The 22897-nt window shown below is 46.5% G+C and overlaps 1 protein-coding gene across 1 annotated transcript; it reads left to right on the forward strand.

Annotated features, from left to right (window-relative positions):
• The first annotated feature begins 8358 nt into the window (after positions 1–8358).
• Positions 8359–12457, forward strand: LOC112843449 (uncharacterized). The gene is made up of 2 exons (XM_025902102.1): positions 8359–9570; positions 12414–12457. The coding sequence occupies exon 1, from the start codon at positions 8661–8663 to the stop codon at positions 9378–9380; it is 720 nt and encodes a 239-aa protein (XP_025757887.1). The 5' UTR covers positions 8359–8660; the 3' UTR covers positions 9381–9570; positions 12414–12457.
• The last annotated feature ends 10440 nt before the right edge of the window (positions 12458–22897 follow it).

The raw sequence follows: 22897 nt of genomic DNA on the forward strand, positions 1-22897 counted from the left end.
TGATTGTGACAAAACAAGCAGCCTGCTCAGATCTCAGCTCAGTAAACTCCTACCAGGCGGGTTTATGGTATTACTGGATAGCACATTGCAAAAAGGTGTTCCCATTCAAATCAAACAGACAATGAAACAGAGGGTGTTTAGGGCGGAGCCATCTGCTGATTGACAGGTCATCACATCCATCACATCGCATTTTAAGACAGCCTACGTCATTAACATGATTCTGATGGATTCCAAGTCAGGTGTTTTTCCATGATTGCTTTTATTTATTTATTTTGTATCGGCTCCTGGGGTCCGTTCTTCGTACCTCGCTTACTACATCCAAGATCAAATGACACATCCAAGATCAAATCATCGCGCTAACTTTGAGCTCGCTAATCCGGTTCTCCGAACACACCTGTTGTTGACGATTAGTATAGCTGGATGAAGTAATCTGAGATCACTGGGTGGCTTAAAAGGGGCTACGCATCGATAGTAGAAACATTGATCGGCAACCCTGTGATTGGTCGGCGAAGATGTCGAAGGAGCGCGCTCAGTATTTCACGGCAGCAGACCAAGAACTCTTGATTGAGGGATATCAGGAGTTTCAGAGTCTAATTAAAACGCAGGGGAACACTGCAAAGGCTGCAAAAGCAAGGAGAGAGGGCTGGCAGAAAGTTGCTGACAAATTAAATTCGTAAGTGATCCATGATATTACATTATATCATGTGATATTATATTATATCACATTATATTATATTACATCATATCCTCTTTCACATTAGAGCCACAACAGGACCCACTAGAACATGGGAAAAAGTAAAAGTGAAATATAAGAATATTCTACAGAATGGTAATATTTATCACTTATATTGCTTTTAGTCTATGACAAGAGACCCTGAAATAATCTGTTTGTTTGTTTATAACAGCAACCAAGAAAAGGGCAGAGCAAATAAAGACAGGTGGTGGTCCTGCACCCCCTCGTCACACCCCTTTTTGTACTGTGACATTTATTGACATTGTGGGGTTTTTTGTGTGTAGTTTGACATAACACTCCATCACTTTTACCTGTTCCCATGCAAGGGGTGACTGAAGCATGCACAGTAAGTCGGGAGTAAGTATATACAGTACAGTAAGTACATATATATATATATATATATATATGGAGAGAGAGAGAGAGAGAGAGAGAGAGGAAGAAAGTAAATAATACCCTCACGGGAGAATCGATATCTCTCTATGAGCACACCGTCGCGCTGAGCTAAAGGATCCCGTCTATCCCGCAATATACGCTAAATTCTGGAAACTCTCCTTATCAATCTTGCACCTTCCTTGCTCGCGTACAAACGGACAGGACATGGCTGCGACAGACTTCCCAAATCCACCTTCGCTTTTATAGCCGTGGTCTCTCATCTTGATTGCATGTAGTAATTTACTATTACTACTCTAAAATATGAATTACATCTGACATGATCTACTACATGTAATAGAATGATTAATAGTACATTTCCCTTTTTTTAGGAAATGACCTGTATGTATCTGTATGAAATCAATAAAAGAATCAAATACTGCATTATCTTTAGTTACATTGATAATATTTATTTATGGTAAAACAGTGGCGAAATATCGCTCTTGCTTTCATATAACTGCAGCGGACATACCTGAGTGGCCGCGATCTAATCCTGTTTACATAAAGTAAACCTGCTCCCGAGCAGGCTTACGCTTACGGATCTGTTGCTATGACAGCAAGTCCCAGATGAGCTTCGGAGAACCGAACGATCCAAGATCACGCGAAATCGTCAACATTCAAATCCGGCTAACTTACTTAGCGAGGTACGAAGAACGGGCCCCTGTTCTAACCTCTCAGAACAACAACTTCGATCCTGATTGTGTCTGATTGTGTCTGATTGATCATGATTGTGTCTGATTGTGTCTGATTGATCATGATTGTGTCTGATTGTGTCTGATTGATCATGATTGTGTCTGATTGTGTCTGATCGATCATGATTTTGTCTGATTGTGTCTGATCGATCGTGATTGTGTCTGATTGTGTCTGATTGATCGTGATTGTGTCTGATCGATCGTGATTGTGTCTGATTGATCGTGATTGTGTCCGATTGTGTCTGATTGATCGTGATTGTGTCTGATCGATCGTGATTGTGTCTGATCGATCGTGATTGTGTCTGATTGATCGTGATTGTGTCCGATTGTGTCTGATTGATCGTGATTGTGTCTGATCGATCGTGATTGTGTCTGATCGATCGTGATTGTGTCTGATCGATCGTGATTGTGTCTGATTGTGTCTGATTGTGTCTGATCGATCATGATTGTGTCTGATCGATCGTGATTGTGTCTGATTGTGTCTGATCGATCGTGATTATGTCTGATTGTGTCTGATTGATCATGATTGTGTCTGATTGTGTCTGATCGATCGTGATTGTGTCTGATCGATCGTGATTGTGTCTGATTGTGTCTGATTGATCATGATTGTGTCTGATTGTGTCTGATCGATCGTGATTGTGTCTGATTGTGTCTGATTGTGTCTGATTGATCATGATTGTGTCTGATTGTGTCTGATTGATCATGATTTTGTCTGATTGTGTCTGATTGATCGTGATTGTGTCTGATCGATCGTGATTGTGTCTGATCGATCGTGATTGTGTCTGATTGTGTCTGATTGATCATGATTGTGGCTGATTGTGTCTGATTGATCGTGATTGTGTCTGATTGTGTCTGATTGTGTCTGATCGATCGTGATTGTGTCTGATTGTTCGTGATTATGTCTGATTGATCGTGGTTGTGTCTGATTGTGTCTGATTGATCGTGATTATGTCTGATTGATCGTGATTGTGTCTGATTGTTCGTGATTGTATCTGATTGATCGTGATTGTGTCTGATTGATCGTGATTGTGTCTGATTGTTCGTGATTGTGTCTGATTGATCGTGATTATGTCTGATTGATCGTGATTGTGTCTGATTGTTCGTGATTATGTCTGATTGATCGTGGTTGTGTCTGATTGTGTCTGATTGATCGCGGTAGAGATACCTGCTTGTGAATAAAGTCCAGTCTTCTCACTGATAATGTGCTCTTTAAATTTATGTGTTTTGCTGTTTCTCTGCCTCTTTTGGATTCAGCCCTCAGCGCTGAAACGCTCTTTTCTCACATATGTACTTTTGGCAAACAAACAATCCGAGTCCTGCGCTGCCTTCAGAGGCCGTCTTGACCTCGGTTTTTATGGATGCTGGAGGTGCTATGGATGATGACTGGTGTGTATTTTTAGTTTTACATTTACATATCTCTGCCTCTGTTGTTCTCTGTAGAATCAAAGTGGTTGTTTTTTGTTCCTTTCATAGTCACACGTGATCACAAATGTGTTTTCAGATCAAATCGAACGGCAGAATGAAAGAAGGTAAAGTTTGTGATTGCATTTAAATGATCTTATGGGCGTTAATTTGTGTTGAGCTTCAGATCTGTGAGTGGAAGGTAATTTAATTCCCTGCAGTTGGCTTTTAATGCTGTTTTCATCAGAACAAAAATAAAAACATCTGCATATCAAAGACTCGACTGCTGACCTGATTCTCTGATGAAGAAACTTTTCTTCATCAAACTGTCCTTCAACCCACACAGGCGGTCTGCACTCAGGAGACCTCCTCAGTCCTCAGCTGACTCCCACTGATGCTGCAGAGCATTTCAGTCTGCCTCTAACATGGGATTCATGCTTCTACCTTACGTTTACCCAAACATGATTTACATTTAACAGTTCTATGTTAGCGTGACTCTCTTTCTTTGAAACGAGTGAAGATCATTGAAGTGGCTGAGGCAAATAGAAGGAATGAATAACCTTTGACCTCTGAGGTTTCCTTTGCAGTCTGTGGTGGTGGTTTTGGTCCGTCCCGAGTCGCTGTGGGGTTTTCTCGTCCTGTGTGGTTGTTATTTTGTTGTCTGGACTTCCTGCCTAACATCGTTAGACTCTTCTAAAGCTTCAGAAAAGCAGATTTTCTAATCAGCTGGTCCACCTGCCCTGGTGTTCACAGCTTGGTTCCTGTGTTATTTTGGACGCCTTCTCTTCTGGAGTCAGATCCTCCTGCTTCCTACTTTCATCATTTATTTGTCTCACTGTCTGCCCCTAAATAATGAAACCCATATTTCATCTGTTATCTATCATTATTTATTTATTTATTAATTACACTATCCAGCTCAAAACACCTGGCAATAGCCAATTAGCACCTTCAGTACCTCCTACGTCCTTTTTATTCTTCTTATTATAATATTATACTATTATGTTTATTCTAAATGCAGCATATAGAAAAATGCACAAAGGCAATAAAGATGCTATCTAAATGCTCTAAACACTATCTAATACATATATAAAGTTATATGTATTATCTTTTGCCTCCGTTGTCAATGGTAACGTTATTGTCCCCAATGGGAAATTAATTTGCAATATGTCCACATATGAAACAACACACACAACAACAAGGCCCAGAGACAACAGCTCAAATTTGATCAGTAGCATCAACAGAGTGCAATGTGTAGCAGTGATGGTATCAAAAAAGTTCAGTCGTTGTTGGAGGTTTTTCACTGTCACAAGTGTGACTCAAAGGACAGAGCCTTATCAGCCATAGAGGGGGACTAAACAGGAAATGTGCACAGTCAGGGGTTAAAGTCGATTCAGCAGGTGGGGAACCTAAAATCAGCTGTAATGTCTCAGTGTGGGGAAAACAATCAAACTCACAATCATTCCTAATAACAGTGCCAGTAGATGGTCTTTACTGTAAACCAATCACAGTACAGTAAACTCACCGGATTATCCTGCGCTGACCTGCAGAGGATTCTCATGCAGTCTTTAAATAACACAGTCAGTCTGTCTCAGTTTGTTTCAGTCCGTCCTTTAACTCTAAGCTCTCTTCTTCCTCTCCTTCTTTATCATCTGTGTCCAGCTCTGAGTGAACTCAGCTCTCTGTCTTTCTCCCCCTGTCACATACAACAGCTGGACCTTTAGCTGCAACACACTGTGAGACAAACTGCACACACACAGTTTGTGTGTTTGCTGATGTTTGTTCAGCTTATAGAAACGCTGCATTTCAGATGACCTGACACTTAAAATCATCGCTCCCTTCATGCTCGCTCCTCTTCTGTAGAGCTAGCTAGATGCTGAACTGGACCACAGCCTATGACACCTGCAGTCGTTCTGCTGTTGTGCCAATAATAATAATAACAATAATAATAATAATAATAATAATAATAATAATAATAGACTGACCCACTGTAACCCCTGACTGTGACACATGGTTTGTCCTGAGTCTCCTGACTCAGTGTTTATGGTTTGTGGCTAATTTATATTCTTTGGTTACTGTTTTTTCATGTTTTTGGTTCTCTTTGTGGTTTTCTGCTTGTGTTTATTCTTCTTATTTTTATTTTTATTTTCTCAAGATGGCAGCGCGCACGGGTGCAGCGGCTCTTAGCTCTCCAGTTTGGTGCTCGTTTTTACTTTTACTGTGTATATTTTTAAATGTTTGCAACGCCGCCATCTCTTACAGTCGCCAGAACCTAATTGACCTTGGTTTCGAATATAGTTTGTCTGTTTCTGGCGAATATCAGCGAACACACAACATCCTGGAGGAGATAGCGAGACCGCCAGGGTCACCGTGGATGGTCTGCCCTCCCAGCAAGCGTAGGAGGCGACGGAGGGAGAGAAAGCAGAAGAGGGGATGCCGGTCGGGCTCAGATGCTAGGCTACGCAAACAACCACACCGGCCAGCACTTCCGAGCCTTTTCGTATCGAACGCCAGATCCATCACTCACAAATTGGACGAATTGGAGCTACAGATAGCCACCACGAGCTTTGCACGCAACTGCAGCATTATTCTTATTACGGAGTCGTGGCTTCACCTGCTGATTCCCGACGCTGCAGTCGAGTTAACAGGCCGCACGCTACACCGGCACGACAGAAACAGCAACTCAGGTAAAAGCAGAGGAGGGGGGCTATGTGTTTACGTGCATAACGAGTGGTGTTGTAACAGCAGGATCATTCACACACACTGTTCTCCTGATTTGGAGGTTCTGGCAGTCTCGTGCAGACCTTTTTACATCCCGAGGGAGTTTACTGTAGTTATTGTGATAGCTGTTTATATACCGCCGGATGCTAACGTCGGCACGGCTCTCAGCCTCTTGCTCAACACCATAAACAAACAACAGCTTGCCCACCCCGATGGGGTTTTTATTGTCGCTGGCGACTTTAACAAAGCGTGCCTAAAGACTGTGCTTCCTAAATTTGTCCAGTTTGTGGACTTTGCTACGAGAGGAGAACACACCTTGGATCATGTCTATTCAAACATCAGGCATGCTTTCAGAGCGACACCCCTCCCCCACCTGGCTGGATCTGACCACCTCTGCATGTCCCTCACCCCCACCTACACCCCCCTGCTGAGAAAAACAAAGCCCCAGACAAAGACAATAAAAACCTGGCCTGAAGGAGCCCTTTCTCAACTGCAGGACTGCTTCTCAACTACTGTATGGGATTTATTCTCCAGCCACAACCTCCAGGAGTACACGGACACTGTACTCTCGTACATCAGGAACTGTGTTGACAATGTCACCGTCAACAAAAGGGTCAGGGTGTTTCCAAATCAAAAACCCTGGATGAATAGCAAAGTGCAATCCCTCCTAAAAAGCCGCAACACTGCCTTCAAGTCAGGGGACAGGGCTGCGTATAGGGCGGCCAGGGCAGACCTGAGTAGAGGCATCAGGAAAGCTAAGGCTGCCTATAGGAGGAGGATTGAAGATCACTTTGCTGACAACGACCCCAGAAAAATGTGGCAGGGGATCAATCACATTACCAACTACAGAAGCAATAACCAGGCGACATCTAGGACTGATGCCTCGCTGGCTGAGGATCTAAATCGTTTCTTCGCCCGCTTTGAGACGACCAGGCCCTCAGCTGTCACACCACTTCCACCCGCCCCCAGCGCCGGCACACTAACACTTAGGGAGCATCAAGTGAGGTGTGTTCTAAGGTCAGTGAATCCCAGGAAGGCGGCAGGTCCTGATGGAATACATGGAAAGGTTCTCAGAGCATGTGCTGACGAACTGACCGGAGTCTTCACTAAAATCTTCAACCTTTCCTTGTCATTAAACACCGTCCCGCCCTGCCTCAAAACCTCCACCATCATCCCCATCGCCAAGAAGACAGCTGTGGTCAGCCCAAATGATTACAGGCCTGTTGCACTTACGCCTGTAGTGATGAAGTGCTTTGAGAGACTGGTCTGTCAGCACATCAGGGCCAGTCTGCCTCCCACTTTGGACCCCCACCAATTTGCCTACAGGACTAATCGATCCACCGAGGACGCTATCACCATAGCGCTCCACACTGCGCTGAGTCACCTGGAGCACAGAGGAAGCTATGTGAGAATGCTCTTCCTGGACTTCAGCTCAGCATTCAATCATATCATCCCGGAGATCCTGGTCCAGAAACTGTCTCACCTGGGACTCTCCACCCCCATCTGCCTCTGGATCAAGGACTTCCTGACAAACAGACCACAGTCTGTCAGACTCGGCCCCCACCTGTCCAGCACCATCACACTCAGCACTGGGTCTCCACAAGGATGTGTTCTGAGTCCCCTCCTGTTTACGCTCTACACATCCGACTGCTCCCCTACCCATCTCTCAAACACCATCATAAAGTTTGCGGACGACACCACTGTGGTTGGACTCATCTCAAGGGGGGATGAGTCGGACTACAGAGATGAGGTCAACAGACTGACTGAGTGGTGTTCAGTTAACAACCTCCAACTGAACACCACGAAAACTAAAGAACTCATCTTGGACTTCAGGAAGGGCAGAGCAGACCCGGCCCCTCTTTACATTCACGGGAACCGTGTGGAGAGGGTACACTCCATGAGGTTTCTGGGCGTGCAGATCTCTGATGATCTCTCCTGGACTGCAAATACCACTGCGGTGGTAAAAAAGGCCCAGCAGCGTCTCCACTTTCTGAGAGTGCTCAGGAGGAACAACCTGGAGGAGAGGCTGCTGGTGACATTCTACAGAGCCACCATAGAGAGCATCCTAACGTACGGCATAACAACATGGTATGCAGGGTGCTCAGCTGCAGACAGGAAAGTACTGCAGAGGGTCATCAACACAGCCCAGAAGATCACTGGCTGCTCTCTGCCCAGCCTGGAGGTCATTGCAAACTCTCGGTACCTCAGCAGAGCTGGCAATATCATCAAGGACTACTCTCACCCCAGCAATCAAGTGTTTGAACTATTACCGTCAGGCCGACGGTACAGGTCACATAAAACCAGGACAAACAGATTCAGGGATAGCTTCTTTCCCAGAGCTATCACCGTTGTAAATAAGCACAAAAACAATTGAACCTGCTTAGCTATACCATACTGTCACTGTCACTATATTATGCTGCTATTCATACTATTGTGGCGGACCACCAGATGGCTCCACTCACACCCAAGTTGAAGGGAAGAGCTGGGTGGAGATTTTGGCGCTTACTGTTTCTTAAGTTCTGAGAGACAGTGTGTGAATAAACGGTTGGAGTGAGACACAGGAACCTCTCGTGTCGTTATTTCTTACCTCCACATTGGTGACCCCAGTAGCGAACATGCTAAGGCTCGACGACGAAGCCAGCTCCGGCCTGGAAGCATCGGCTGCCGCCTGATTTGCACCTCCGCCGATGGCTGCGTTTGCTGTGGCGCTTAAATTGCCGGATTTTTGGCTTCACGATCCCCCTTCCTGGTTCGTGCACGTAGAAGCTCAGTTTGCTCTTCGTGGAGTTTCAGCCGACGATACTAAATACCACCATGTGGTGGCTTCTCTTGACCCGCTGTCAACCCGCCGCGTGATGACTCTCCTCCGGGACCCTCCAGCCCAAGGCAAGTACACCGCTCTCAAGGCGCTGCTGCTGCGGCGTTACTCCCTCTCTGATGCTGAGCGAGCCGAGAAACTCCTTTCCCTCGCGGGCCTGGGCGATGGCACCGCCCTCGAGCTCATGGAGAGCATGCTGTCCTTGCTGGGCGCGGATGATGGAGGATTTCTCTTCACCCACCTCTTTCTCCGACAGTTGCCGGCTCCAGTGCGCGCTGGCCTTGCCAACTCCCCACTATTGGCCACGAAGGATTACCGCTCTCTGGCGGAAGAGGCAGATCGCATCCTCCTTGCTACCAGGAGTTTCGGCGTCCAGGCGGTTGTTCAGGACTCACCAGCGTTTTCCCCTGCCTCCTCACCGATGCTCCAGGGACCCTCCGACTCGTCCACGGTGGCCGGAATCGCTGCGCGGCAGCACCGCGGAAAAGGGCTTTGCTTTTATCACCAGTGTTTTGGAGCGAAGGCCCGGCGCTGTCTCCCGCCTTGCAGTTTCCAGACCCAGGGAAACGGGCATGTCAGCGCTCGGTAGCAGCCGCGACCGCTGGCAACAAGGAAAGGCTGCTTTTCTTAGAGGACTCACGCTCGGGGAGGCGTTTCCTGGTGGACTCCGGCTCACAGAAGAGCCTTCTTCCCCTGGCTGGCTCGGACAGGCTAGCTGAGGGCTGCGGGCCATTGCTAACAGCGGCTAATGGCTCTCCCATCAAAACCTTCGGTGAAAGGTTGGTGAGTGTTTGCTTTCATGACCGTGACTTTCAGTGGAACTTTGTTGTTGCTGCTAGCTCTGTGCCTATAATAGGCGTTGATTTTCTTTGTGCTCACGGACTGCTGGTTGATGTTGCTAACAGACGTTTAATTGATGCTGTGTCATTTTCCTCATTACCCTGTTTTACTCGGGGTGCTCAGCCCGTGGTGCATGCTAACTCAGTGGATTCGGGTGACGTTTTTCAATGTTTGCTTTCTGACTTTCCCTCACTCACTGTCCCCACTTTCTCGAGCACTGTGACGAAGCATGGGGTGGAGCATTACATAACTACAGTAGGGCCCCCGGTTTTCGCGCGCGCGCGCGTCGCCTCAACCCTGCTAAACTGGCTGTCGCTCGGGAAGAATTTGCCACCATGGAGCGCCTGGGCATCGTGCAGCGTTCGAATAGTGCCTGGGCTTCTCCTTTACACATGGTGCCTAAATCTGATGGTCGGTGGCGACCTTGTGGGGATTTCCGCCGTCTTAATAACGTCACGGAGAACGACCGTTATCCCATTCCCCACATCCAAGATTTTTCCGCCCATCTTGCAGGGACCTCGGTTTTTTCGAAGATCGATTTGGTACGGGGATATCATCAGGTTCCCGTGCGCGCGGAGGACGTCCCCAAAACCGCCGTTATTACACCTTTCGGCCTTTTCGAGTTTCTGCGCATGCCGTTTGGCCTGAAAGGTGCCGCCCAAACCTTCCAGCGGTTGATGGACTCTGTCTTGCGCGGGCTGCCCTTTGTTTTTGTATATCTTGATGATATACTGGTAGCCAGCAGCTCGAATGAGCAGCACTTGTTCCATCTGCGTCAGGTTTTTCAGCGTTTGACGGAGCATGGACTGATTATTAATCCGTCTAAATGCCAGTTTGGGTTGCCCGTTCTCGATTTTCTTGGGCACCGCATTTCCGCTGAGGGCGCGGTTCCGTTGCCTGACAAAGTCCGAGCTGTTTCGGAATTTCCGCGTCCTGCAAACGTTAAAGCACTGCAGGAATTTTTGGGGATGGTGAATTTTTACAATCGTTTTCTCCCCAGGGCGGCACATCTGCTGAAGCCCCTTTACGGGGCGTTAAAAGGTAAGAAGGCTAATGACGCCGTCGACTGGTGTCCAGAAAGCATCCAAGCGTTTTCTGATGCTAAGTCAGCGTTAGCTAATGCTGCCCTTCTGGCCCACCCGTCCCCCTCAGCGCCGATTGCGTTGACCACCGATGCGTCGGACATAGCGGTGGGTGCGGTGCTGGAACAGCGAATCTCGGGTGTCTGGCAACCGCTCGCCTTTTTCAGCCGTACGCTGCGTGACAGCGAACGCAATTACAGCGTTTTTGACAGGGAGCTACTCGCGCTCCACCTGGCGACTCGCCATTTCCGTTTTTTTCTCGAGGGTCGTCACTTTACCGCATACGTGGACCACAAACCCTTGACATTTGCCATGTCCAAGGTTTCTGATCCATGGAGTGCACGCCAGCAGCGCCAGTTGGCAGCCATTTCTGAGTTCACAACAGACATTCGGCACGTGGCTGGTAAATCCAATCATGTGGCTGACTGTTTGTCCCGTGCGCTGGTTTCTCCTGTCTTTCTCGGCATAGACTACTCCGCCATGGCTGCCGATCAGAGCGGTGACCCGGACATCCTCGAGCTTAAATCCACCCAGACGGGCCTCATACTGGAGGACAGACCCATGCAGGACGGTGGTCCTTTCCTGGTCTGTGACGTTTCCACCGGCCGCCCTCGCCCAGTGGTTCCCGTTTCCTGGCGTCGTCGGGTTTTTGACTCGGTACATGCTCTCTCTCATCCGGGGGTCCGGGCCTCTGTTAAACTGGTCAGCTCTAAATTTGTTTGGCCAGGCCTTCGCAAATCAGTTAAGGAATGGGCGTCGGCGTGCATTCCCTGCCAGCGTGCGAAGGTTCATAAACACATCAAGGCGCCTCTGGAGCAGTTCTTTATACCCTGCAAACGTTTCGATCATGTGCATGTCGATCTGGTGGGTCCTCTGCCGCCGTCACAAGGTTTTACGCACCTTTTGACAGTTGTTGACCGGACCACCAGGTGGCCGGAGGCAGTCCCCCTGGCATCCACTACTGCAGCAGTGGTGGCCAGGGCATTTTTGTCAACCTGGGTCTCGCGTTTCGGCCCGCCCGCGGACATTACGTCAGACAGAGGCCCCCAGTTCATTTCCGAGCTTTGGTCGGCCATGGCTGATGGACTGGGGGCTAAAGTCCACCGCACAACCACATACAACCCGCAAGCTAATGGGATGTGTGAACGGTTCCACCGGTCGCTTAAGGCTGCTTTTCGTGCCTCCTTACAAGGTGGCAATTGGGTTGACCGCCTCCCGTGGGTTTTGCTTGGGCTGCGCTGTGCGGTTAAGGAGGATCTCGGCGCTTCCCCAGCTGAGCTCGTGTTTGGTCAGCCCCTCCGCGTGCCTGGAGAATTCTTGCCGGAGAACCCTCCCCCCTGCTTCGATCCATCAGTGCTATCGCTCAACCCACTTTTGCGCTCGCTTCGGGTTCCTGGTCCTGTGCACCATTGCGTGCCTGACACTTTTGTTCCAAAGACTTTAGAGACTGCTAAGTTTGTTTTTGTCAGGCACGATGCCCACAAGACACCGCTGCGGCCGCTGTATGACGGCCCATTCAGGGTTATCGAACCGGGCCAGAAACATTTTGTTTTGGATTTTGGGGGTCGAAGGGAGACTGTGTGTGTTGACAGACTTAAGCCTGCACATGTTCTTCCGGACAGTAATGTAGTGCCGGCCCAGGCCCCTCGCCGTGGCCGCCCTCCTTCAATGGGGTTGACAGACTCTGGTTTCCCCCGCAGGACTACCCCCGGACCACCAACGTTTGAGCCTCCTTCTGCCTTTCCTGCTCGCCTTCACCAGCCTCGTTCACAGGATGGACCTTCCTCTGCCTGTTCTCTCCCTCCCAGGTTCAGTCGTTCAGGTCGTTTGCTTAGGCCCAGGGTCCTGGACTGAATAGAGACCTAACTGTGTGTTCAAGGGGGGGTATGTGTGGCGGACCACCAGATGGCTCCACTCACACCCAAGTTGAAGGGAAGAGCTGGGTGGAGATTTTGGCGCTTACTGTATCTTAAGTTCTGAGAGACAGTGTGTGAATAAACAGTTGGAGTGAGACACAGGAACCTCTCGTGTCGTTATTTCTTACCTCCACACTATCATTATATTAATGCTGCTATCCTGTAAATATCATACTTAGTTTTGTTGAGTACTTACGTTTGTTTTATTGTACCTTTTATATTTTACATTTATATTTATTATTGCATTTTGCACCAAGGGAGTGGCACTCCAATTTCGTTGTACCCTGTACAATGACAATAAAGGCTATTCTATTCTATTCTATTCTATTCTAGTCCTAGGATTTAGGTTTGTGTTTCTTTGCCTTTCCTGTGTTCCTCGTCCAGTCACTCTTGTCTCTTTGTCCCCTCTGCCTCCCCAGTCGGTCGTGTCTCAGTGTCTAGTCTGCGTCTTTGTAATCGTCTTGTGTTTCCTGTTTTGCTTCCCCTTGTCTCGTTAGTCCCAGCTGTGTGTGCCTCCTGTCTCTCATTCCCTCGTTGCTCCCTGATGTGTCTAAGCCCTCTGTTTCCACTCTTACTTTGCTCCTAGTTTTCTGCTATTTCTGGTTTCCCCTGTTTAAGTTCTTAGTTTCTAGTTTGCTTCATTCTTCACGAGTTTGTGTTTCGAGTAGCAGCAGCGTAATGAACTCATTTTTCATTCGTGCATACTATCCGCCACAGCGCAATACCATGATACGGTTTTTCTTGTTTCATCTCTTTTTATGTGACACCTGTGGTGATTCAGCCCATTAACAGGATGTCTTCTCTGGTGTTTCTGTTTATGTTTAAATCAGTCTGATATTTAAAGGATCACATGCATTAATAACTCCCCTCAAATGTGTCAAACATTTGTAAGAATATAAGGAACAGAAAGTACAGATATTTAAAAATGTACACAGAAAAAACCCTGCTCACGTAAAGTACAGATACCTGAAAATTCTCCTCTAGGACAGTAACAAAGTATTTGTACTTTGCTGCCGGCAGCGAGTTAATGTGACTCTGTTACTTTGTTCGTAAGAAGAAAGCTCGACGAACCTCTGCATATCTTTACTCGTCTAAGCTGCTCTATTTCTGCCTCATCATGTTACTGACCTGCTGCCAGTTAACATGACCACAGTTTGGTTGCACATGTACAATGACAATGAAGAGCTGTTTTATTCTAGCTGCTAAATGTTCCTCCAGCTTTCTGTTCAGACGTGTTGCCGCCATCAGATTCAAATTGTTGCATTCTGTTTATAGATTTATTTTGCATCTCATCTTTTGGGGATTTTTGGGCTGAATTTTTACACCTTTCAAACAGATAACATCTTCACTGTTTGTATTTAGACCTTTATTTTCTGTTATTACAGAGTAAATGCAGCCACAGTGAGTCTGACTTACTCAAACTTTTGATGATCTTCATTTGTTCCTCTGTGAGTTCTGATCCAGTTCATATTCCTGACCTCTGACCTCCCATAATTCATGAAATCCTCCTCTTATACAACTTCAGCGCCTGACTCTGTCAGCTTGTTCTTCCGTTCGTTGTCTCCCAGCTGAGTGGCTTGCAGCTCGCGGCGTTCTCCTCGGGGAAACGACTCCTCGACGGAGGTGAAGCTCTCGGGCTCAGCCATCAGAAGATGAGTTTGAGGGTAAAACAGATAAACTTTGATATTCTAATGAGGGCTTTTCTCCAGGATCTAAAGCAGGTCAGGATCAAAGACAAACAGCGCTATATGCTAAACAGGATTGTGGATCCAGGCGGGGAGACATTAAACTTCTCCACAGGCCTGCTGTTTGTGCACAATTAACTGTTGTCAGGCAGATTTTACATGCCAGAATGAATTAGAGGAAAATGTCTGCAGCTAGTCTTTCACAATCAGTTTCATGAGAGGCTGTAAACACGATAAAGTCACTGCTAACAACACAACGTCAGCAGTTTTCAGAGATGCTTCCTTCAGGCTGCCTGTTGTTAGGAAACATGCTAATGTTGTACAAGAAATTCCATTCACTTTTATTTACATACATACAGAGAAAAACCCAACAATCATAAGATAAGAAGAACTTTATTTATCCCGAGGGAAATTCTTTTGTCATACACATGCTCAATGCAGCAAGAGAGACAGAGGAGCAGAGGAATAAGATATACAATATATGCAATAAGAATACTACTATACAGTAATATACAGTATTCTTGCTGCAGCATTTTGGATTAACTGAAGGCTTTTCAGGGAGTTTTTAGGACATCCTGATAATAAAGAATTACAGTAGTCCAGCCTGGAAGTAATAAATGCATGAACTAGTTTTTCAGCGTCACTCTGAGACAGGATATTTCTAACTTTAGAGATGTTGCACAAATGGAAGAAAGCAGTCTTACATATTTGTTTAATATGTGCGTTGAAGGACATGTCCTGGTCAAAAATGACTCCAAGGTTCCTCACAGCATTACTGGAGGCCAAGGTAATGCCATCCAGAGTAAGAATCTGCTTAGATACCATATTTCTAAGATTTTCAGGGCCGAGTACAATAACCTCAGTTTGATCTGAATTAAGAAGCAGAAAGTTAGTGGCCATCCAGGTCTTTATGTCTTTAAGACATTCCTGCAGTTTAACTAATTGGTGTGTGTTACCTGGCTTCATGGATAGATAGAGCTGCGTGTCATCTGCATAGCAGTGAAAATTTATGCTATGTCTTCTAATGATGCTGCCTAAGGGAAGCATGTATAATGTAAATAGAATTGGTCCTAGCACTGAACCCTGTGGAACTCCATAATTGACCTTAGTGTGTGAAGAGGACTCTCCATTTACATGTACAAACTGGAGTCTAGTAGATAGATATGGTTAACATGCTAATGTTGCTTACTTTTTGTTGCCAGGCAGGTTTGAATACATTCAAGCAGGAAGTGTCAAACTTTGCTGTGACCCAGTTTTTATCTTTTGCTTCTGTGAATGTTAATTTTGGCCCTCAGGAGATTTGTTTTTTCAAGAACAGGCTGTGAAAGAATCTGTTTTACTAAACTTCTGTTATTTCTCTCTGCATCTTTTCAGGAACATCTTTTTATTTTATTTTTTTCCATGTGAGTCATGAGGATTTAAAAAGAAGGCAGCTAAAATGTTTTTTAAAGCTTTTTTCTTTTTTTATGATTAAACTGTTGGAAAAATGAGGACGTTTGGGAGAAAGGTTGTAAAGTCTGGAGGAATCAGGATGTTGTGTGAAACGAAGTCTTATTTGTGCATTTTTTTGTCCCTAATTTTTTTTTTCAAACTTAGGAACAAAAGCTGGAAAATAACACTCCAGTCTGAGTCTGCTTTTGCACTTTCATAAAGACAAAGGAGTTGGTGTTTGGAGGTTGGAGCGGAGGTGGAGGAGGAAGTGGTGTTGATCTATGATGCATCATTTATTATTAAAAACATGGCGCTTGGTTAAGTTTAGGTGTTTGACAGCGTTAGGTTTAGATAAATATGGCTGGGGTTCAAATTCTTCAAAGGTTGGCACCTTTTTAAACTGTGCTTTCTTTGTTGCCATGGTTACACCTCTGCCAAAAAAACACACTTCCTGAAAAATGCATCACCTACGGATTCGTGTGCACGACTTGAAGATGTGTGGAAGCACACACTAATGTGTACTGTACACAAAAACAGGTTGTGGATATGGTTTCACTCCCAGCACTCGCTGTGGCTTATCATTATCATTATTAGTATCGATGAATGCATGTTTAAATTTTCTAAGACAGCCTTGTCGTCACAGTGTGAGGCAGCTCCAAATGTGTTCATACAGGCCAACATGTCCAGTTTCTCTTTCTTCAGGCACATACAGTGGAAAGCTCCCACAGTCTAAAAGCTCGTTCATGCAGCTGAAATCCTCTAAAATGAAGACGGCAGGGCCGCGTGGTAAAAGCTGCCAGCTGTACCTTAGAGGGCACAGCGATACGAGACGGGTCCTGTTCCACCGAGGCGAGCCAGCAACAGTTTGAAAAAGTTTTATTTTGGAATAAAAAGCTTCATTTAGCTGTAGCCACGCGCTGAATGACATGTTGGTGAGCTTAGGATGTGATTAACAGCACACACCTGTGCTCAGGTGTTTATGTTCACAATCACTGCAGTGAAACCTGAACCCTCTCAGCTCAGTCTGCTCTCTGACACACAGGCTGGATGTTTAATAATATGAAAATAAGTCATAAAGGAAACAAATAGAGGTTTTTGTGTCCGTCGTTTCTCACCTTCTGCAGTTTGGTGATGGTCTGTCGGCCCGAGGCTGCTCGTCCTCCTCCAAACATCAGGTCAGTCTTGATCGTGCGGTGCCCTCTCGTGTGGGATGGACTTGTACAGCTTCAATAAACCTCATAATCCTCACGCTGCTTAGCTCCTCCCAGCCCACCGAGTCGCCAATTTGAAGCGTGCCCACACAGCTTGATTGGACGGTGGCATGACGTGCTTGAACACCTTTCCAGGTAGATCGCTAAGGCCTGCCGCCCATATTCCTTGAACACGTCATCTGGACCTCCATGTTTCTTAACTTGGTTAAGAACAGATAAAATGACAGGCTGGTAGACTCAAAGGCCCAGAGTGCTGAGAGGAAATGATCAGTCACTGGTACGTCGTTAGAAGAAGAACCAAAGTGGGGAATGGGGCTGTGATACACAGGAGGAGTCAGACCAGCACTGCCCCCTGCTGGCTGCTACACCTTTAAAACTCCGCCCTTAATGTTCTCTCAGCAGCAGGTTGGCAGACACCGTTTCTGACCTGCTTTGGGCGAAACAGCTGTAGGGACTATTTTCAGTGGTGGATGAACACATCTCCATGATGATGATGGTATAGCTGAACCACACGTCTTTGTGACGTCCGCTTTGCTCTAACACAAACTTCAACGATGTCCCAGAAACTACCTGCTCTACCCACAATCCTTACAGCCATCGCTGTCACTGTTACCGTGGAAATGTTTACACCTGTTTACGCTACTGAACAGCAAGGACCACGACTCAACTCAAGAAGGCTGGATGCTGTTCAGTGTGTGATCTGGGATTTGCAATGCATTGTGGGATGAGTAGTTCTTTCACTGTTAAAAGTTAATGAGTACTGAGCTTGGTACTGACTGACTGCTGGAGAACCTGAACAGGAAATCCACTTCAGGAACCGGAGCCTTTAAAACAGCGAGAGAGCACGTGTGGCAGCAGCAGCACTCAGTCAGTATAAACTACAGTAAGCTGATGCTCACCCGGTGGGCAGATTTGTGATACATGTTCAGGTTTTGTAGCAGCTTGTCAAACAGTGAAGTCCTTTAAGAAAACAGGCTTGAACTGAAACGCCTGCGCCTTATTTTGAAGCTTCTTTCTAAATGAACGCACCACTGTGGCATCACGGTGATGTCACCGTGATGCCACCGTTACCGCCCCTTCATCAGCTGACGGTGATACAAACTGTTCAAAGTTTGGTTAATGTTTTAAAAGCTGTTTCCTTTGTGCACAGAGCACAGCGATGGAGTGGTTTCTAAAAGTGAGCACGTTCTGCATAAATGGACGTTTTTGCTCTGTGGTAAGTAAAAGTTTGTTTTTTCCAGATCATCTTGTCAAGTGCATGCAAATTATTTTTGAAGAGTAAATCTGTGAAAGCACCACAGTCACATGACTTTACACACAGAGGCTTCCTCATTGGAGAAGATTTTACTGATGTTTTTTCTGTTGGAGGGAAAAACATTATTCAGACATTATTCTTTAATAAGACATCAAACCTAAAACTCAGTGACTGTAAGACCAGCATGAAGTGGGTTTTAGGCCCTGTTGTGTCTGGGTCAGAGTTACAGCTCTATGGGGTCTCGTTGTAGAGGATTCTCAGGGAAAGACGCCCAATGAACACAAACGTGCTGATTCGGAGGGGGAGGAGCTAAAACAGGATCATTTGAACCATGCAAAGCTGCTCTATCAGAGCTCAGGAACAAAAATCGAGCAGGTTGAGTCTGAAGCCTCAAACTGTCCTCGCTTCGCACAGCTGTCCTCACAGGATGCCAAGCTGACACTGGTCCCCACAGAGATAGACAGACAGGCACACACACACCTCTCTCAGACAGATGAAACATTAAATTTCGGGGATGAAAGATGATTGGAGGTCAGCTGCTGTGCTCCTGTGGTTACCATCTCTGAGGTATCCACATGATTACACCCCTCCACCCCCTGCCTCCATCTCCTCTTTCATCTCGTCCATCTTTATCCTTTCTTTCCTCTTTTTTACATTTTCCATCATTATCCTTTAATCTCCTCATTGTTGTCTACATCTCGTCCTCTTTCTCTTCCCTTGTTTCCTTTCTTTGTCCTTCTTTGTCTTCTTTCCTTCCCCACTCCTTTCACCTCCACACTGATGGCTAAAAGGAGGGGCGGGTGAGGAGGAGGGATGCAGCGTGGCGTCTGATTAGAATCAGTTAATTAGAGATTGCAGCAGCAGCAGAGTGGAGGTTCATTAATTATCAGAGCTGATCTACATGCTGATACAAGTGTGAATCATTTCACATGGATTATTATCGCTGTAATGTGGAGATCATCTGGATGATGTTCAGACTGTAACGCCATCCACCAGATTCCCAAATCGAGCCGTTATCCAGAGGGAACGTCTGCTCTGCTGGTATCTGTATTCCCCAAATGATCTTCTCAGTCATGGCATTCAGTCTGTAAGATCAACAATAAATACCTGCAGGGTCCAGTTTTAAAAATAATTACACAGAAAAAAAATTCAAAGGGTAGAAAAAAGTATGGCGACGAATGAAAGGCTGAAACAGACGTTTGTATCTGCAGACACTGAGACGAGAGCGAAGAGAGGGACCGACGTGTTGGAGATGAGAACATCTGCACTGGACTTTCCTCTGACATACTGATGGAGGAGCGTGGTGCGATGTGGATCAGGTGACCCTGAATCCTCCCTCAGTTAGGCTGCAGTAGGTGTAGCCTGCTGGGGGATTCCCATGATGCACTGGGTTCCTCTGAATTATTGTAGAGTCTTTACCTGACTGTAACAAAATCACACACAGACACACACACACACGCACACACACACACACACACACACACACACACAGCAGGCTGATCAGTGTCTATAGAAATATTTAAATGCAGTTTTTGGTTTCTCAAACTTTAAGAGCTGAAAGTGGAAGAGGTGTGTGTGTGTGTGTGTGTGTGTGTGTGTGTGTGTGTGTGTGTGTCTCACTCTGTCATGCGTCATCATTTGTGAGGCTGACAGCCGGGATGACAGGCAGCCTCCCAGCTGTCAGAGCGGGAGAAGAAGCTGGAGATGGATTTTTGCTTCAGAGCGACGGGAAAGCGGCGACGTGATGGAGAGGAGGGAAGCAGAAACGCAGCGAGGAAGAGGAGTTTACTCTGCCTTTTTATTCTTGACTTTCAGGAGCTGCGGTGACTTCGATGAGGCAGGAGAGAAAGTTGGAGAAAGCATGTGTGACAGAGGGAGGGCGAGCACAGACTGACGTGTTTACACTGACTGAGCTGAACAGCGTCGAAGCTGACGGCACCTTTAGAGCCAGTCTGGGCTTTTTACAGGACGCCTAATTGGTTCAACCTGGACAGAAAAAGGAAATGACTCAACAGAGCTTGGATCAGTTTTCAGAGTCACAAACAGGAAGAGGAGGAGCTTCAGACCAACCAGCTGGTGACCACTGATAGGAAGACTGCGCCTCGCAGGAAGTCACCCAGGAACTGGAGGTGTGACGCTCCCGTCACCGAGCAGGAGGACGTGTTTACGGTCGGTACAGCCAGTGTCAGAGCAGACCTCTGAAAGGTGTCAGCCCATTAACGCAATCATCTGACCAATAACGTGTTGGCCACAGCGCGTCGAAGCCTCAGACTGTGGCGCGTCCGACGCTTATGAACACGTCTGTGGAAGGTCCTCCTGTAATGAAGAGCCGTGGCTCAGGAGCTCATCTGCTAATGGGAAGGTTGCTGGTTCCATTCCAAAGTGTCCTTGGGCCGATGAACCTGTGAATAAAAGTGGGCGGAGCTGTCGAGCAAACACGCAGTGTGTGAGACCGCCACTGATGTCACACATGCCGCTCTGCGCCGCCCACCCTGCCTGTGGGCGGAGCCTCAGATTAGCTCACACGGTGTATATTTTGTTTATATGCTGCAGGCTGTTTGCAGTCTGAGGTCATTTCCTGCTCTCCGTGTCATGTATCTGACATCGTGCGCCTTTCTGGGCACTTCATGCCTCCAGCTGACAGCGAGCCGCCCCCCAGTGCATGCTGGGACATTAAACTGGGCTCAGGTCAGCTGCTCGCCTGCATCAGTCTGTGAGGGACACAGACACACCTGTCAGGACCACAGGTGACGCACAGCATCCTAAACACTCCCAGGCAGCCAGGAGGGAAGGCGCTCCTGTTTCCAGAGCAGCCGTGGGACGGCCCGATCGGCTTCATCATCATCAGAGGTGGTGTGAACGCTCACAGCTACGCCTTCTGCGGCTGCCTCGGGTCAGCCGCCTCACAGATGTTCTGAGCTGGACCTATGAGCCACACCTGACTGCTCTTCTGCTCCGGTATCCTGAGTGATGCACATTGAATGAATGGCTTATTTGAAGAGTTTCAGTCAGGTTTCAGAGCTCATCACAGCACAGAAACAGCTTTAGTGAAGGTTACAAATGATCTTCTTATGGCCTCTGACAGTGGACTCATCTCTGTGCTTGTCCTGCTAGACCTCAGTGCTGCATTCGATACTGTTGACCATAATATCCTATTAGAGCGATTAGAACATGCTGTAGGTATTACAGGTACTGCGCTGCAGTGGTTTGTATCATATCTATCTAATAGACTCCAATTTGTTCAAGTAAATGGAGAGTCCTCTTCACACACTAAGGTCAATTATGGTGTTCCACAGGGTTCAGTGCTAGGACCAATTCTGTTTACATTATACATGCTTCCCTTAGGCAGCATCATTAGAAGACATAGCATACATTTTCACTGCTATGCAGATGACACGCAGCTCTATCTGTCCATGAAGCCAGGTAACACACACCAATTAGTTAAACTGCAGGAATGTCTTAAAGACATAAAGACCTGGATGGCCGCTAACTTTCTGCTTCTTAATTCAGATCAAACTGAGGTTATTGTACTCGGCCCTGAAAATCTTAGAAATATGGTATCTAAGCAGATTCTTACTCTGGATGGCATTACCTTGGCCTCCAGTAACACTGTGAGAAACCTTGGAGTCATTTTTGACCAGGACATGTCCTTCAATGCACATATTAAACAAATATGTAAGACTGATTTCTTCCATTTGTGCAACATCTCTAAAATTAGAAATATCCTGTCTCAGAGTGATGCTGAAAAACTAGTTCATGCATTTATTACTTCCAGGCTGGACTACTGTAATTCTTTATTATCAGGATGTCCTAAAAACTCGTTGAAAAGCCTTCAGCTGATCCAAAATGCTGCAGCAAGAGTCCTGACAGGGACTAGAAAGAGAGAGCATATTTCTCCTGTTTTGGCTTCCCTTCATTGGCTTCCTGTTAAATCCAGAATTCAAAATCCTGCTCCTCACATACAAGATCTTAAATAATCAGGCCCCATCTTATCTTAATGACCTTGTAGTACCATATCACCCTATTAGAGCACTTCGCTCTCACACTGCAGGCCTACTTGTTGTTCCTAGAGTATTTAAAAGTAGAATGGGAGGCAATTCAATTCAATTCAATTCAATTTTATTTATATAGCGCCAAATCACAACAAAAGTCGCCTCAAGGCGCTTTATATTGTACAGTAGATAGCACAATAATAAATACAGAGAAAAACCCAACAATCATATGACCCCCTATGAGCAAGCACTTTGGCGACAGTGGGAAGGAAAAACTCCCTTTTAACAGGAAGAAACCTCCGGCAGAACCAGGCTCAGGGAGGGGCGGCCATCTGCTGCGACCGGTTGGGGTGAAAGAAGGAAAACAGGATAAAGACATGCTGTGGAAGAGAGACAGAGATTAATAACAGATATGATTCGATGCAGAGAGGTCTATTAGCACATAGTGAGTGAGAAAGGTGACTGGAAGGGAAAAACTCAATGCATCATGGGAATCCCCGGCAGCCTACGTCTATTGCAGCATAACTAAGGGAGGATTCAGGGTCACCTGGTCCAGCCCTAACTATATGCTTTAGCAAAAAGGAAAGTTTTAAGCCTAATCTTGAAAGTAGAGATAGTGTCTGTCTCCCGAATCCAAACTGGAAGTTGGTTCCACAGAAGAGGGGCCTGAAAACTGAAGGCTCTGCCTCCCATT

The sequence above is a fragment of the Oreochromis niloticus genome, linkage group LG22 (genome assembly GCF_001858045.2).
Source record: "Oreochromis niloticus isolate F11D_XX linkage group LG22, O_niloticus_UMD_NMBU, whole genome shotgun sequence".
NCBI lineage: Eukaryota > Metazoa > Chordata > Actinopteri > Cichliformes > Cichlidae > Oreochromis > Oreochromis niloticus.